We start from the raw sequence: 14,104 nt of genomic DNA on the forward strand, positions 1-14,104 counted from the left end.
GACCTGCATCACTTCGGGCTTTCCTCCAACATCAAGCTGACACGCCATGATATAAGTAAAATACTATTCAAAGGGGCGTTAAACCCAACTCACTCACTCATTACTCTTGTGTACAGTTCCGTTTGGTTAACTGGGTTTCTGTTGTGATTACTTCCGTTTTAAATTTGAAGTATGTGTAGAAGAATGTTACAATGTTCAACCCAAACATCGTAAATATATCATGCAACCGTAGTATTTTGTAGGAAAATAATTGCAAACTACAGTTCAACCTGTTGATTCCTATGTATCCAGAAGATACTTATAATACGGGTGTATAATCTCTGCCGGAAGTTAAAAAAAACTGTCCATACAAAAAAACATGCAGAACCTAAAACCGCCGCATGTAACGGTATGAATCATACTATACAAACAGTGAACTATTTGAAACTGTGCTCAACTATGCACAGCAAGCACCACACATGTGATTATGAAGACAACTAATTAAACATTTCTGTTTCAAAACCGTTGTTTTACATGTGTTGTTTTTTGTACAAAGGCATGCTTTAAAGAAGCCTGGTATTTAATCGTGTTGAACAAGAAGTTGCAGTAGTAGTGTGAAGGGGAAAAATTGAGTGCGCCTAACGTGCTTGACCTGAATTTCTTCCTGGAACCATTCTCTGTGGCTGCCTGAATAAACACACGATATATTGCAAAGGTAGTGCGCAATAGAGCTATTCGGATAAGGGAGATAATCACTCACTCTAAGTGATACAGCTTTAATACGAAACGATGTACAGCATGGCAAGGTCACGTGTGACAAAGCTCTATACTACGCCTATAGCTAGAGGAGATAATCCCCTAATGCGCAATAGGGAATTCTTACAAAATATAGACCGGTTAACTTTAGTTAAAGGAGATATTTATCTTCTAAACAGTTTTAGCTCTTTTAAAAACAAAATCAACAAATTGCATGGATTATCTGCATTAGGAAACATGACTAAATCACAGAATAATTGCGAGGTTACTGATCTGTGCTAAAGCAATAGAAGTTCGCAAAACGTTCCACTCTATTGCAAGCTCTTTCTTCGATTATTGTAAAATCATCTACGAAATGTTTTTTTCGCCAGATGTTAACACAGAATAAGTAGGGCTTAACAAGGTTGACTACCCAAGGAACTGTTTGTTCAGGGGAGTCTATAGCAATGAATAAACGATAACATTTGGTGCCTAAAACTTCCCATAATTACATTGAAATAGTCTCATCGGGTTTCGGATACAAACACAGTCTAAAGAAACAGGGGGTATAATTTCTTTTTTTGAAAGAAATACATGTACATGAATATTCGTGTCTCTACTTATCTACGTAAATGATACAGATCTGCCGAAGTCCACTAAAACATAAAATTAGTTCCATTAAATGTAAGCAAAGTGAAGTCCTTTAAGCCGGTGTAATACCCATAATCTAATCTTTTATCTACTTTTTGGTTGTAAGCCAGGAGAAGTCGGACGTGGTGAATTCCTTGCCGTCATACGGGTACCAGCACGTGTTGTCCCTGGCTTTGCCGGGAATCTTCCCCCAAACAGAATCCGCTTGTGCTGCGAAGTATTCTCTGTTGTCGTCGTTTTGCTGCCCATAAGATATCGCACCAGGTGGAGGGCCAGTGCCGCAGTTGTTGACTTTTTTCACGCTTCCTGCTGGTGCTGTCAGCCAAGAGAAGTCCTCTGTGGTGTTCTCTTCTCCGTCAAAGGGATACCAGCAGGTGCCCCCTTTCGCCTTGCCACCGATTGGTCCATATGGCGTGTTGGCTACAGCGGCCCAGTGTTTTCCAGCTTCGTCATTCTGAATGCCCGCCATGACCGCATTGCTGGGGAAGCCATGCGCACTGTCCACAAAACTGTAGTTCATCTTCACAGGTCTGAAATAATTTTTTGACAGCATTTAATTTGTTTGATACGGAAAATATTTGGAAAGCCTTTCTTACATGTCAGGAGATTGGCAATTTCTGAACCATAAAACGACAGGAACAAACGATTCACTTTAGAAATAGTCGTCAACAATACACAGTAAAGATCATAGAAGTTAAAGAAGTAGGAGCGGCTTTCAATGGTAGCCTGGAGAGCAACAATGGCCTGTACATAACGCTGGACATTAACAGGGTTGTATGGGTTACTTTGGCAACTGTGTCTTCAACCATAGACTGTTTGTTTGTTTGTTTGTTTCTTGTTTGTTTGTTGGTTGGTTGGTTGTTAAACGCTGCACTCGGCAATATTCCACCTCTAAGACGGCAGAATGCAAATAATCGGTGCTTGACCAGACTACACTGATTAGAATTATGAGCATCGTTACACGAAATTGGCATACGATAACACACATCAACCAAGTCAGCGAGCCTGACCACCAATCCCGTTAGTCGCTTCTCGCAGCAAGCATAAATGACCTCAATTCAACATTTGGTGATAGGACATTTTGGCAAAAAGTGGCCATCCCCGTAGGCATGATCTTTTTCTTTGTTGGTGTGAATCGTCTGGTAAAAAACTAGATTGGTAAAATCAAAACATGGGGATTTGGCCAAGATCTTTGAAATTATCTATAAACAAATGTGGGATTTGTGTCAAGTCAGTTACTACAAAGCTCACACCTCACTAGCGTCTATTTAACGTTAAACTGCGTAACAATTAAACTGACATGAGTTGGAATAGGAACTTCGTTTCCTGATATGTAGACTATTGTACGCATATGACCTCGTCTACTGGTTATTGAGCGTTGTGGTCTGTTTCCCTCCCATCTTCATTATGTTCAATTCAAATGTTGAGGTTCAGACTCTATTCAAGTGGATACATGATTTGTATGACGTGGTTAAGCATCTTGAAAAACGTGTAACAGTATATCAGCAGTAATAGAATCAACGACACTTACCAGCTGTGACCAAACGATGCCAGAGTCCAGGTCTACTTCTAAACACAGCACCCCAAGTTACTGCCTTTATACTGTCACCCTTCAGTTACAAGTTGTCATGTGACCAGACCGGGTGCGGCCACCCAACATTGTATACGAATACACCACACGTGCAGTGCCCCATACAAACGGGAGACAGATAGAAAGAAGGCATTCATTTTCTGTTACAACAGTGATACTCAATCTCATGTTTGGGACTGTACAAAGAATAGTTTTTGACTTTATTGAAATACACATACACATATCTTCTGACACTTGTATGTTCTCTAAATAGATAATAAGCTATTTTTTTAACCAGCGTTCAGTTTTCCTGTGGTTCTATTCAACCTTTTATTGCATAGTTAATTCTCCCTGACACATTATGTGTAACTAGTGTATTTCAGCTCATCCTTGTTGACTTCATGCTAAAACTTCCCTCTTTAGCAGATAACCCTCCAAATACTACCCCTGTCTGTGACAGATTCTTGACCCTTATGTAATACAGTAGAACACGGATATAACGAACACGGATAGAGAAAACAAACGGATACAACGAGCTGTTTATAAAAAAACGATTTATCTCCTATATAGCATCATATATAATTTACGTACATAACGAACTCTGTACAGCAAACTAATGGATATAGCGAACTGATATCTGATCCCCGACAAGGCCATCTACCACTAATTAGTGACGCGTATAGCGAACTGAGAAATCTCACTCAGTGTCAAGCGTCACTGACAATTCGACCTTGTTAAACTTGCATTATGTTAATCTTACATGTCCATGTAATTTGGACCAATATTGTCTGTAAAACAAACATGGATCCTACAATTGGATGAAAATGTTTTGAAGTTGTGTCATTGGGTACTTTTTAACTGAATCACCGGTAGATGCGGGAGGAAACGTGTATAAACGTGTATTGTGTTTTGCTTTAGCCAAGGTGGCGGACGTTTCCGAGCGAAAACGTATATAACGAACAACGTATATTTCGAACTGGTTTCTCCGGTCCCTTGTAGTTCGTTATATCCATGTTCTACTGTACCTGGTTTTACTGAAGGACATTCTAATACATGGCTCTCATTTACAGACCAGCTGTGATTCAAGATTAATTATCTTAGATAGATGTCAATTATACAATGCACGATGTAGACCTGTATATTGAGAATCGACTTGTTACGTCAGTACAGGTTGCGGTGATTGGGAATTATACAATGTAGACCTGTATAGAGAGAGTCGACTTGTCACGTCAGTACAGAGAGCGGTGATTGGCAATTATACAATGAAGACCTGTATATAGAGAGTCGACATGTCACGTCAGTACATGCGGCGGTGATTGGCAATTATACAATGTAGACCTGTATATAGAGAGTCGACTTGTCACGTCAGTACAGAGAGCGGTGATTGGCAATTATACAATGTAGACCTGTATATAGAGAGTCGACATGTCACGTCAGTACATGTGGCGGTGATTGGGAATTATACAATGTAGACCTGTATATAGAGAGTCGACTTGTCACGTCAGTACATGTGGCGGTGATTGGGAATTATACAATGTAGACCTGAGTATAGGAAGTCAACTTGTCACGTGAGTAAAGCGCTGGTGATTGGGAATTATACAATGTAGACCTGGATATAGAGAGTCGACTTGTAACGTTAGTACAGTGGGCGACGATTTGGGATTATTCAATGTAGTCCTGTATATAGAGAGTAGACTTGTCACGTCAGTACAGGTGGCGGTGTGAGGGTATTATATAATGTAGACCTGCATATAGAGTGTCGAATTGTCACGTCAGTACAGGTGGCGGTGATAGGGAATTATACAATGTAGACCTGGATTTAGAGAGTCGACTTGTCACGTCAATACAGGTGGCGGTGATAGGGAATTATACAATGTAGACCTGGATTTAGAGAGTCGACTTTTCACGTCAGTACAGGTGGCGGTGATAGGGAATTATACAATGTAGACCTGGATATAGAGAGTCGACTTGTCACGTCAATACAGGTGGCGGTGATAGGGAATTATACAATGTAGACCTGGATATAGAGAGTCGACTTGTCACGTCAGTACAGGTGGCGGTGATAGGGAATTATACAATGTAAACCTGGATATAGAGAGTCGACTTGTCACGTCAGTACAGGTGTCGGTGATTGGGAATTATACAATGTAGACCTGGATATAGAGAGTCGACTTGTCACGTCAGTACAGGTGGCGGTGATAGGGAATTATACAATGTAGACCTGGATTTAGAGAGTAGACTTGTCACGTCAGTTCAGGTAGCGGTGATATGGAATTATACAATGTCGACCTGCATATAGAGAGTCGACTTGTCACGTCAGTACAGTGGGTTGTGATAGGGAATTATACAATGTAGACCTGTATATAGAGAGTCGACTTGTCACGTCAGTACAGGTGGCGGTGATTGGGAATTATACCATGTAGACCTGGATATAGAGTCGACTTGTCACGTCAGTACAGGTGGCGGTGATAGGGAATTATACAATGTAGACCTGGATTTAGAGAGTAGACTTGTCACGTCAGTTCAGGTAGCGGTGATATGGAATTATACAATGTCGACCTGCATATAGAGAGTCGACTTGTCACGTCAGTACAGTGGGTTGTGATAGGGAATTATACAATGTAGACCTGTATATAGAGTCGACTTGTCACGTCAGTACAGGTGGCGGTGATAGGGAATTATACAATGTATACGTGCGTGCGTGCGAGCGAGCGAACGAGTGACCAAGTGCGTGAGTGAGTGTTTTGTTGTTTAGTGTTACGTAATATTCGCGCCAAGTACAACATGACGGGCAACAAGATTACGTCATTGTTGAGTGAGTGAGTCTGGTGTTATGCGATATGATGCATCACGTGAGAAAAGACAGCTAGCATTGGCTTTACACACACATCAGTGGTTTGTGAGTGAGTGAGTCAATGGGTGAGTGAGTATGTTATTTTTACCAATATCCTAGTCAGGCACAACAAGAAGAAGGACAGGCAGTATACGTTATATTCAGGTTTCTGGTCTTATTCAAGCATATAATAACCCTAAAGGAAAACAACGTGCGGTCGTTTCGACCTCACACGTGTATCAGCAGCGCAAACACAGACGTACAGAAAGGTCTGTTGTCTTGTGAGATATACAACTACGATGTTTGAAATTCTGGCGTTGTCACAGCACATGTAAACAGTGAGTGTTCCAAATCACACAGTGAATGGTTTCGCTATTATAAATCGTTTGAATGGTATTAGTATGTGTAAGTTGTGAACATGCAACAGTGAGGAGTGAAAATTCTCAAGAACTTCGATGTGTTCTCTAGGAGGACCTGACTTGACTGAAAAAAAAACCCAGGTCGGAATACTTTCTGCGTTTCAAAGGGTAGCGGTTTCAGGTTTGAAATGTAATTTTTACATGCCATTAATTTCTTTTCAAAATGATTCAGCCTATATGAGTAACGTTTCAATTGTAATGTAAGCCTATAATAACCTAACTGTAAGAGCAAATACAGTGAGGAGTGGAAATCCTCAAGAACTTCGATGTGTTCTCTGGGATTGATTCAACCTATATGAGTAACGTTTCAATTGTGATGTATGCCTATAATAAACCTAAATGAAAGAGCAAATAAAGTGAGGAGTGGAAATCCTTAAGAACTTCGATGTGTTCTCTGGGAGGACCCGACTTGACTGAAAATCAAACCATCCAAAGATATCGGTTTCAGGTTTGAATACCTCTGCTATCTGACATTATTTCTTTTCAGTTACACTCTAAACGATTCGACCTATATGAATAACACCCCAGTTCTTTTGTATGCCTATAATCCACATAACGGTAAGGGCACAACAAAATACGAGAACACTGCGAGAATATGGAAAGAAACGTTCATTTTCATGTGCACATATGGGCACGGGTGGCCCCCGAATAGCTGAATTCTATTGTTGAAGACTTCACCAACAGAATTTGAGTTTTGATTAAAATGTGAGCCTACATTTTTATACAAAGCTATATATCCACAAATGTAAGTAGACAAAGGTTCAGCCACTAAAACTCAAACTGTGCATGTAACTGACAGCCCTTGTGGTGGATGATAACGATGATTGTTTCACCACGGGCCATGTGAATCGTGTGTGAGCCATGCAGGTACATGTGATGTGTTTTGTTTTTTTGCATGAAAGGTTATATCCAGGTCTACATTGTATAATTCCCTATCACAGCCACATGTACTGACGTGACAAGTCACCTCTCTATATACAGGTCTACATTGTATAATCCCCAATCACCGCCCACTGTCCTGACGTGACAAGTCGACTCTTTATATACAGGTCTTCATTGTATAAATCCCAATCACCGCCCACTGTACTGACGTGACAAGTCGACTCTCTATATACAGGTCTTCATTGTATAAATCCCAATCACCGCCCACTGTACTGACGTGACAAGTCGACTCTCTATATACAGGTCTTCATTGTATAATTCCAAATCACCGCCACCTGTACTGACGTGACAAGTCGACTCTCTGTATACAGGTCTATATTGTATAATCCCCAATCACCGCCCACTGTCCTGACGTGACAAGTCGACTCTCTATATACAGGTCTTCATTGTATAATTCCAAATCACAGGCCACTGTACTGACGTGACAAGTCGACTCTCCATATACAGGTCTACATTGTATAATTCCCAATCACCGGCCACTGTACTGACGTGTGCTTGTTGGAGGAACTACGGTAATAGGTCCAAGGCCCTCGGGTACTGACATTGTACCTCTCGCTCATCCGGGTCACAGCACCAAAGATCGAGGGGATTGCCGTGGTTCAGGTGAAGAGGTAAACGAATCGCTGCCTTCTAATTAACAACAATTACCGCCAATTAACATCTTAAAAGTACCTTGGACATAATTCCCTATTACAGCCCACCTGTACTGACGTGACAAGTCTACTCTCTATATACATGTCTACATTGTATAATTCCATATCACCACCACCTGTACTGACGTGACAAGTCGACTCTCTATATCCAGGTCTACATTGTATAATTCCCATGGCGAGACTAAATACATACACCTTTATGGAATACTAGAAGGGACATTGTCGCGTTGTCGCATTGTCGCCCTTCCAAAAACAAGCAAAAAGTGTCAAATTAACCAAAGCGCGACAGTATAATTCTACTGTTGTTCTAGTCTGTGAATAACAATTTTAATCATATAATGGGTAGGTTTCTCGCCAGGATAAAGCCAACGGATAAATACGATATCCATTGGGGTCATATGCGGATAGAGATGCAAATATCAAAGGTCAAGTAGGGGCTACTTTCAGTGTTTATAAACAAATATGGCGTCGCCCTTGTCATTCGGCGATCGAGTCAGAATTAACCTTCGGGAATCTGGATAAACTACAGGGATAATTGCTATCATTATGAAAAAAACAGTCTGATATACTGAAAATCAGTGTCTACCTGTGACGTAGCTGAGGCATTTTATAAGTATTGGAAACTTTGGAGATATAAATTTCGAAACAATTTATCGAGGGCACAGGGCTTAGCCAAGCGGGATCAGTAGCCATATCTGTGCTTGCAGACCTCTGCGGCTTGAAACTTTCTCCACAAATTAAAATTGTCCGTAAGTGTAGTCTCTGGTCATGGCAGAACCGACATCCATGTCCTACAGCGGGGCATGATGACATTTGTGAGCTACATGGATGACATTCTGGATGTCTGGATGTCATCACTACAGCTCACGTATCATCACTACAGTCGGACTCCATGGTCTCAATTCGATAAATAGTTCGACCTTTCCAGGGTTCGACACATAGTAACATCTGAATATAATAAAGTATACAAATATGTACTTTATTATGCATATTATGCAAACAATAAACATGTGTCATAACTACTTTTATGCATCTAATATTCATTATATTTACATCACTGGAATATGACATTGTAAAATAATAACAGTAAATAAATACGTACATTTATCAACATACAGAACACTCGACCAGTCGACTTGCCAAGACTGTGTGCTAAATACTTGTTGTTCTCAAAAGAGGAATTGTGGCATTGTCGACATAGTTTATCCGCCTGGTTAAACCTGGTAATTTACTACATGATGCGACACATCCGAGTTCAAGACATGTTCAGACTGTAGTTACTGCATATCAAATCATTTCATAGTGATGCAGGCAGCATGTCCCAATCTTCAAAGTGACATTATATTTTGTGCATCTGCTAACCCCATTGTTAGCAATGTAGACCCAATGCTGCACTACAGCATTTCTCACAACAACTTACAGTTTTAAGATCTCGTATCAATGTGCATTGAGAGCCAAGGTGTCAAAACCAATTCTGTTACCGAAAGTCGTTCGGATTGTATGAGCACTGTAGGAATGTACTTTTGAAACTATTTGTGCAGATAAATTGAAAAAAAACCAACTTCTGTGGGCATTCAAAATTCTTCTCACACACAACAGGACACATTGTCATAAAGAAACAGACTATTCAGTGAACTTAATTACATTCCTGTACAGAAGTACAAATATGTAAGCAGATACATTATATGTCCGCTTCAATCATTTTCATCACCCACATCAAATGTGGAATATATTTAGATACAACTGCAATAATTTCATTTCTAACCTATTATGTGGATATTTAAAATTGTTCTTTCACAGAAAGGAAGCATAATATGTCAACATATTCATGATTGAAACAACTTTTTACTCAGACGCTTGTTGTGACATTTCCCAGAAATGTGTGAAATGTATCTTAAACTGATCAGGTTCTGTATAATAATAATCATAACAATTCTCATGTGTGGATGTAGAATGTTTCTAACCAACCAGAAACCAATCATGTAGAAAAACAACACGCTTAGCTAACCTTGTTACATGGTCGTACACAACAAACAACACATGAACGGGTTACTTCTACGTCCGCCTCTTTCACTATTATTGTGTTGTATTTGACAGCTTAAGTAGATATGTCATATTTACAAGTTTACACAGTGTCATGTTCAGTTATTCCTTAGGCCAGGACTTTATTAATGAGTGATATTTTTGTGTCAGTCATGTCGATCTCCTCCCCGCTGATTAACTTCATCTTTACTGTGGCGAGATCTGGCCGCCCAACACCAAACAAGGGGAGAAGAGCCTCCTGAAACTCTACATCAGTTTTTGCTAAAACAACCTTTCTGTCCAGGTCGATGAAGGCGACTCTACCTCTCCCAACATCCAGCACAACTCCATAGTGGAGAGTGGCCTGTGTCCCGGGTGTGTAAGATAGTGTGTTTCTGTAACACTTCCCCCCGTCACCCTCCAGCCACACCCTGGTACAGAAGCGCCCCCAGTGTGTTCTACAGCTCCCTACACTGACACCCCAGGAGCGGCGCTGCTGACAAACATGCATCTCTCTGTCCACCTGGCTCTCCTCCACTACACCCATCTCCAGGACAGGCGACACATACACTCCCCACTGCACACCCACCCTAGAGTGAGTCTCCCAGTACCGATGTATGTGAGGGGCAGGGATGACATTAGAGCGGGGTGGGGGCAGGGGGATGGGAGTGGAGCTACACGTGCCCCTATATTCCTGTAGCCTGCCCCTGTCCTTGTGTCGCGTGGCGCGCGGCGAGTTGACCAGCTGACCGTCTGTCGTCACATGGCACCAGCCTGTGTTGGCTCGAGCAGCGTCCATTTGGAGTTTAGGACCTGGAAATATAGATGTTAATTGTAGTTTAGCAATTGTACTCACTACAATGGATAATTGTATTAATGACTTTTGTTTCAGTGATTCAAAAAGAGCGCTATAAATGATCGGCTGCCATGTTCGTCCGTCAATGGACTCACTCATTGATAGCTCTGTCCTTAATATAGACAATAACGTTGTGATATAATTTGGATGGATACTCAAATTGTCTGTTTTCATTTTTGTACGCACTGATAAACAAATAAACGCTACTTTAGATACTTTTTTACAAACTTGCAATTGCTCTACCTAAGTAATTGTTAAAAGGTTATTTCACGGCAAAACTATCAAAATAGGGATTCTAAAGAATGAGACAGACAAAAGGTCTGTTTCATATGGAAAACAAGCTAAATATGCCCAAATCACGAGAATGCAAGTTCGCGAACTGGCATTCATGTGTTTTTTGTACATAGTACTTTATGTCAAAAGTCGACGATGCGAAAATTCGTCATTTGGACATGATGCAAAATCTCGCAATCTCACAATTTCGACTTGTTACATTAGGCCACAAAAACACGAGAATGCAAGAATGCAAGAATGCAACATTTCATTTTCTCGCGATCTCGCATACTCGCGTTTTAGACGCGGTCAGTGTGCATGCGTGATATCTTCAGGTCAAGGCGCATGCGCACGTTAGTAGTCATGTGGTCATGCTTCTTTCATGCTCTTCATTTTCCAAATAGCATTCAGCAAACAATGACTTGAGCTGTGTCATTTACATTCACAGAGTCCTATGTAGAATTGATTCCGTTCCCATTTTGACAGTTTCCTATGTACTTTAAATTAAATCCCTCAACATTCTCAACATAATGTAACAAAAGAAATGCTGCACATGAATGTCTAATGTTAGTGAAAACGTCAAAGTGTCAGGAAGCTGGAAACCAAACTAAACCAAACCAAACCGTCAGTGAGTGTCTGCAGTATTGGAGCTATTTGCGGCTATACCGTCAGTTATAGAAATAACCACAGGCCAGTGAGTTTCTCTATGAGGTAATATTATACACGGCAAGCATATTCATTCAAACGAAATTATCAATGACCAATTTGTAACATTCGTCTAAAATGAAATTGTCCGATGTTTTTCCATGAAACCATAGTCGCTACTTTAGGTCATATTATTAATAGATTTTCACACGCTCCCGCCTAACTACAAAACATACCGCCTTACATTTTTCTATTGCCTTCAGGTTCCCAGAAATAGAAATATCGCTAATATGTGTGTTCCTTCTTTCTTTACTTGATGAAATACTCCACACACATAGCACTACTGAACACGCATGATGCATCTGAATCGCACCCTTCGAAGCAATTGTACACAGACGCCTTAAATAGTTCAATAAGAAAAAAATAAAATGCCTCCCGTCTGCCATATTTTCAAAATAATCAATCAAACTCCAATTTTTATTTTATTGCGGCTTATCATCCACATGCTGGGCAAGCTTATACTGGAAATGTACCCGAATATACAGCCTGAGGGACCGGCCATAAAAGTTTTCTGGCACGTCCAGAGGGACGCGAGATCGCGACATTTCTATCAGAAGATGAATATTTCAGGGCAATTCTTTAAGCCCTTTGCGTTCTCTGTTTGTCACTAAATCCTTAAAACGTTTTGCTTAGCAAAGAGGAAGGTTATCAAGCATGGTGAAGACGGTAATAAAATGATCGAGCAACACTATCATGTCACTTAAGAAACTGTGTTTGTGCCGAAGCGGGGCATCCACTGACAATGTGTTTGACACTCTCATTAAATTCATTGCATTTCATATTTACATTTTGATGCAAAATCCCACATTGACGGTTTCGAGTGGGAAGTGACTGGTCCTGAGCAGGGTCCTTGTAGGGTATCCTTTGTTTCTGTAATCAATTGTATTCCTTAGTATAAACATTTAGAATGGTATTTATACTTGTGGACCGTTCTGTAAAGAACAGACGATTCCTTGTTGATAAGGGTGTTAGAATCTACACAGAAACATTGCTACAGAGCTACAGTCATCAACACTGATCTTTCCCGCTTGTGTACACAAGTTGAATGATATCATATGTTAAGCAAGTTATACACATTATCAAAGTTGCCACTGAAATTCTGTATCAGTTTACGCCATGTTATCGACGATTTGGTATCTGTACAAATTCTTGAGCTGATAAATGCGCCAAATTTCTCAGAACTTTACAGCGATATCAACATAAAAGAAGTCTTTGAATGACAAAGTCTAACACCATATTTTGTCATCATGACATCATTTTGAGTGCAAAATTACAAACTGCAGTAGTTCACTCATTAAATGCTTTACTGTTTTGTTTGGTCTGTCTAGTTATTCATCTTTTGCTATATAAAATTATAGTTTGCAAAAGTTTATCATTTCACTGGCGTTATCACCTGATTCTTTTCTGCTATGGTCTTCTCCCCTGCAAGGCGACGTTTCTTCTGTGAAAGGGAAGTTCTTGCTAGCTTGTGAGGGTGTCGTGTTTGTGTTTTCATTCCCCATGCCATCATTAACAACTCCTGTATGGTGTCCCATTCCACCGTGGGCAGTTCCTGCAGTGTTAACATTTGCAATGTCACCATAATTATTAACATTTATGTGGTTTGTGATATATATTGTGGGTTGCCCTTTTCCATTATTATCCAGGTTAGTCTTCTTCTCTGCCATGGCGATGTTAGAGTTTCTTGTTATGTAGTGTCCACAAATAGGATTCTTTCTGTAAATAGAAAAATATATATTGGATTTAAATGCACATCAGTGTGTCACGGATGAACACATATACTAGGAACAATATTAAAGGGGAAATTTATTCCGAAAGATATGTAAAAACATAACGCTGTGAAATTCAATGTAAATTGAAAACAGACAGTTGACTGCAACGCAAGCTCTTTGTCATCCTCCAAGTTCTGACCAAATCAATGGGCAAATGGTACGTATGACCACTTGATGATTTGGTCCACATAACGTTGACTGGTCAACTTGCACTATAGTGACATAGGTCCTGTTGTTTTAAGTGATGCCAACACCGTAGCTATCATGCTGCCGAGTAGTACCTATCCCCATGCGGTTTTTCAAACACGTTGCCTATCATCTGTAAAAGGGAACCTCGATTCATCAGAAAACATCTCCACTGCTGCTGTAGACAATCTCCAAACAGCTGTAACCTCTGTTGTCTGAGGCACAGTCAGACCCATTCCTCAGAAAGGACGTTATGATTCGGGTCCGAGCTTTTCAACCCGTTTTCTATCGTGGACTTTGAAAGTTGGATTCCTGTGGCAGTCCTAAATTTGACCCTCAGTTCTGGTGCAGAAATGAATGAGTTTCTCAACACAATGATGCGAACATATCGGTCCGACTTGAAAGTAGTCTTTTTAGGCCTTCCCCCGTTCACCACAATCTCAACCCCCTCCGTTTGGTGATATCGTCCAATCAGTCGGGATATCACACTTTTGGATTTACCAAATTG

The 14,104-nt window shown here is 40.5% G+C and overlaps 2 protein-coding genes across 2 annotated transcripts in view; both read right to left on the reverse strand.

The window, feature by feature from the left end:
* Positions 1–719: 719 nt before the first annotated feature.
* On the reverse strand, positions 720–2,974 carry LOC124139592. Its single transcript, XM_046506766.2, has 2 exons — positions 2,897–2,974; positions 720–1,895 (listed from the first exon to the last, which is right to left on the reverse strand). The coding sequence occupies exon 2, from the start codon at positions 1,883–1,885 to the stop codon at positions 1,454–1,456; it is 432 nt and encodes a 143-aa protein (XP_046362722.1). The 5' UTR covers positions 1,886–1,895; positions 2,897–2,974; the 3' UTR covers positions 720–1,453.
* Positions 2,975–8,845: 5,871 nt separating this feature from the next.
* LOC124139555 overlaps positions 8,846–14,104 on the reverse strand; it is a 95,634-nt gene continuing 90,375 nt past the window's right edge. The window contains exons 2-3 of the mRNA XM_048390654.1: positions 13,032–13,354; positions 8,846–10,617 (exon numbers count right to left, since the gene is read on the reverse strand). Coding sequence (XP_048246611.1) covers positions 9,935–10,617; positions 13,032–13,305 — 957 coding nt within the window. The 5' untranslated portion in view covers positions 13,306–13,354 and the 3' untranslated portion in view covers positions 8,846–9,934. The remainder of the gene's footprint in view (positions 10,618–13,031; positions 13,355–14,104) is intronic.

This window comes from Haliotis rufescens, unplaced genomic scaffold, assembly GCF_023055435.1.
Source record: "Haliotis rufescens isolate VD_foot unplaced genomic scaffold, xgHalRufe1.0.p SCAF_9, whole genome shotgun sequence".
Taxonomy (NCBI): Eukaryota; Metazoa; Mollusca; class Gastropoda; order Lepetellida; family Haliotidae; genus Haliotis; species Haliotis rufescens.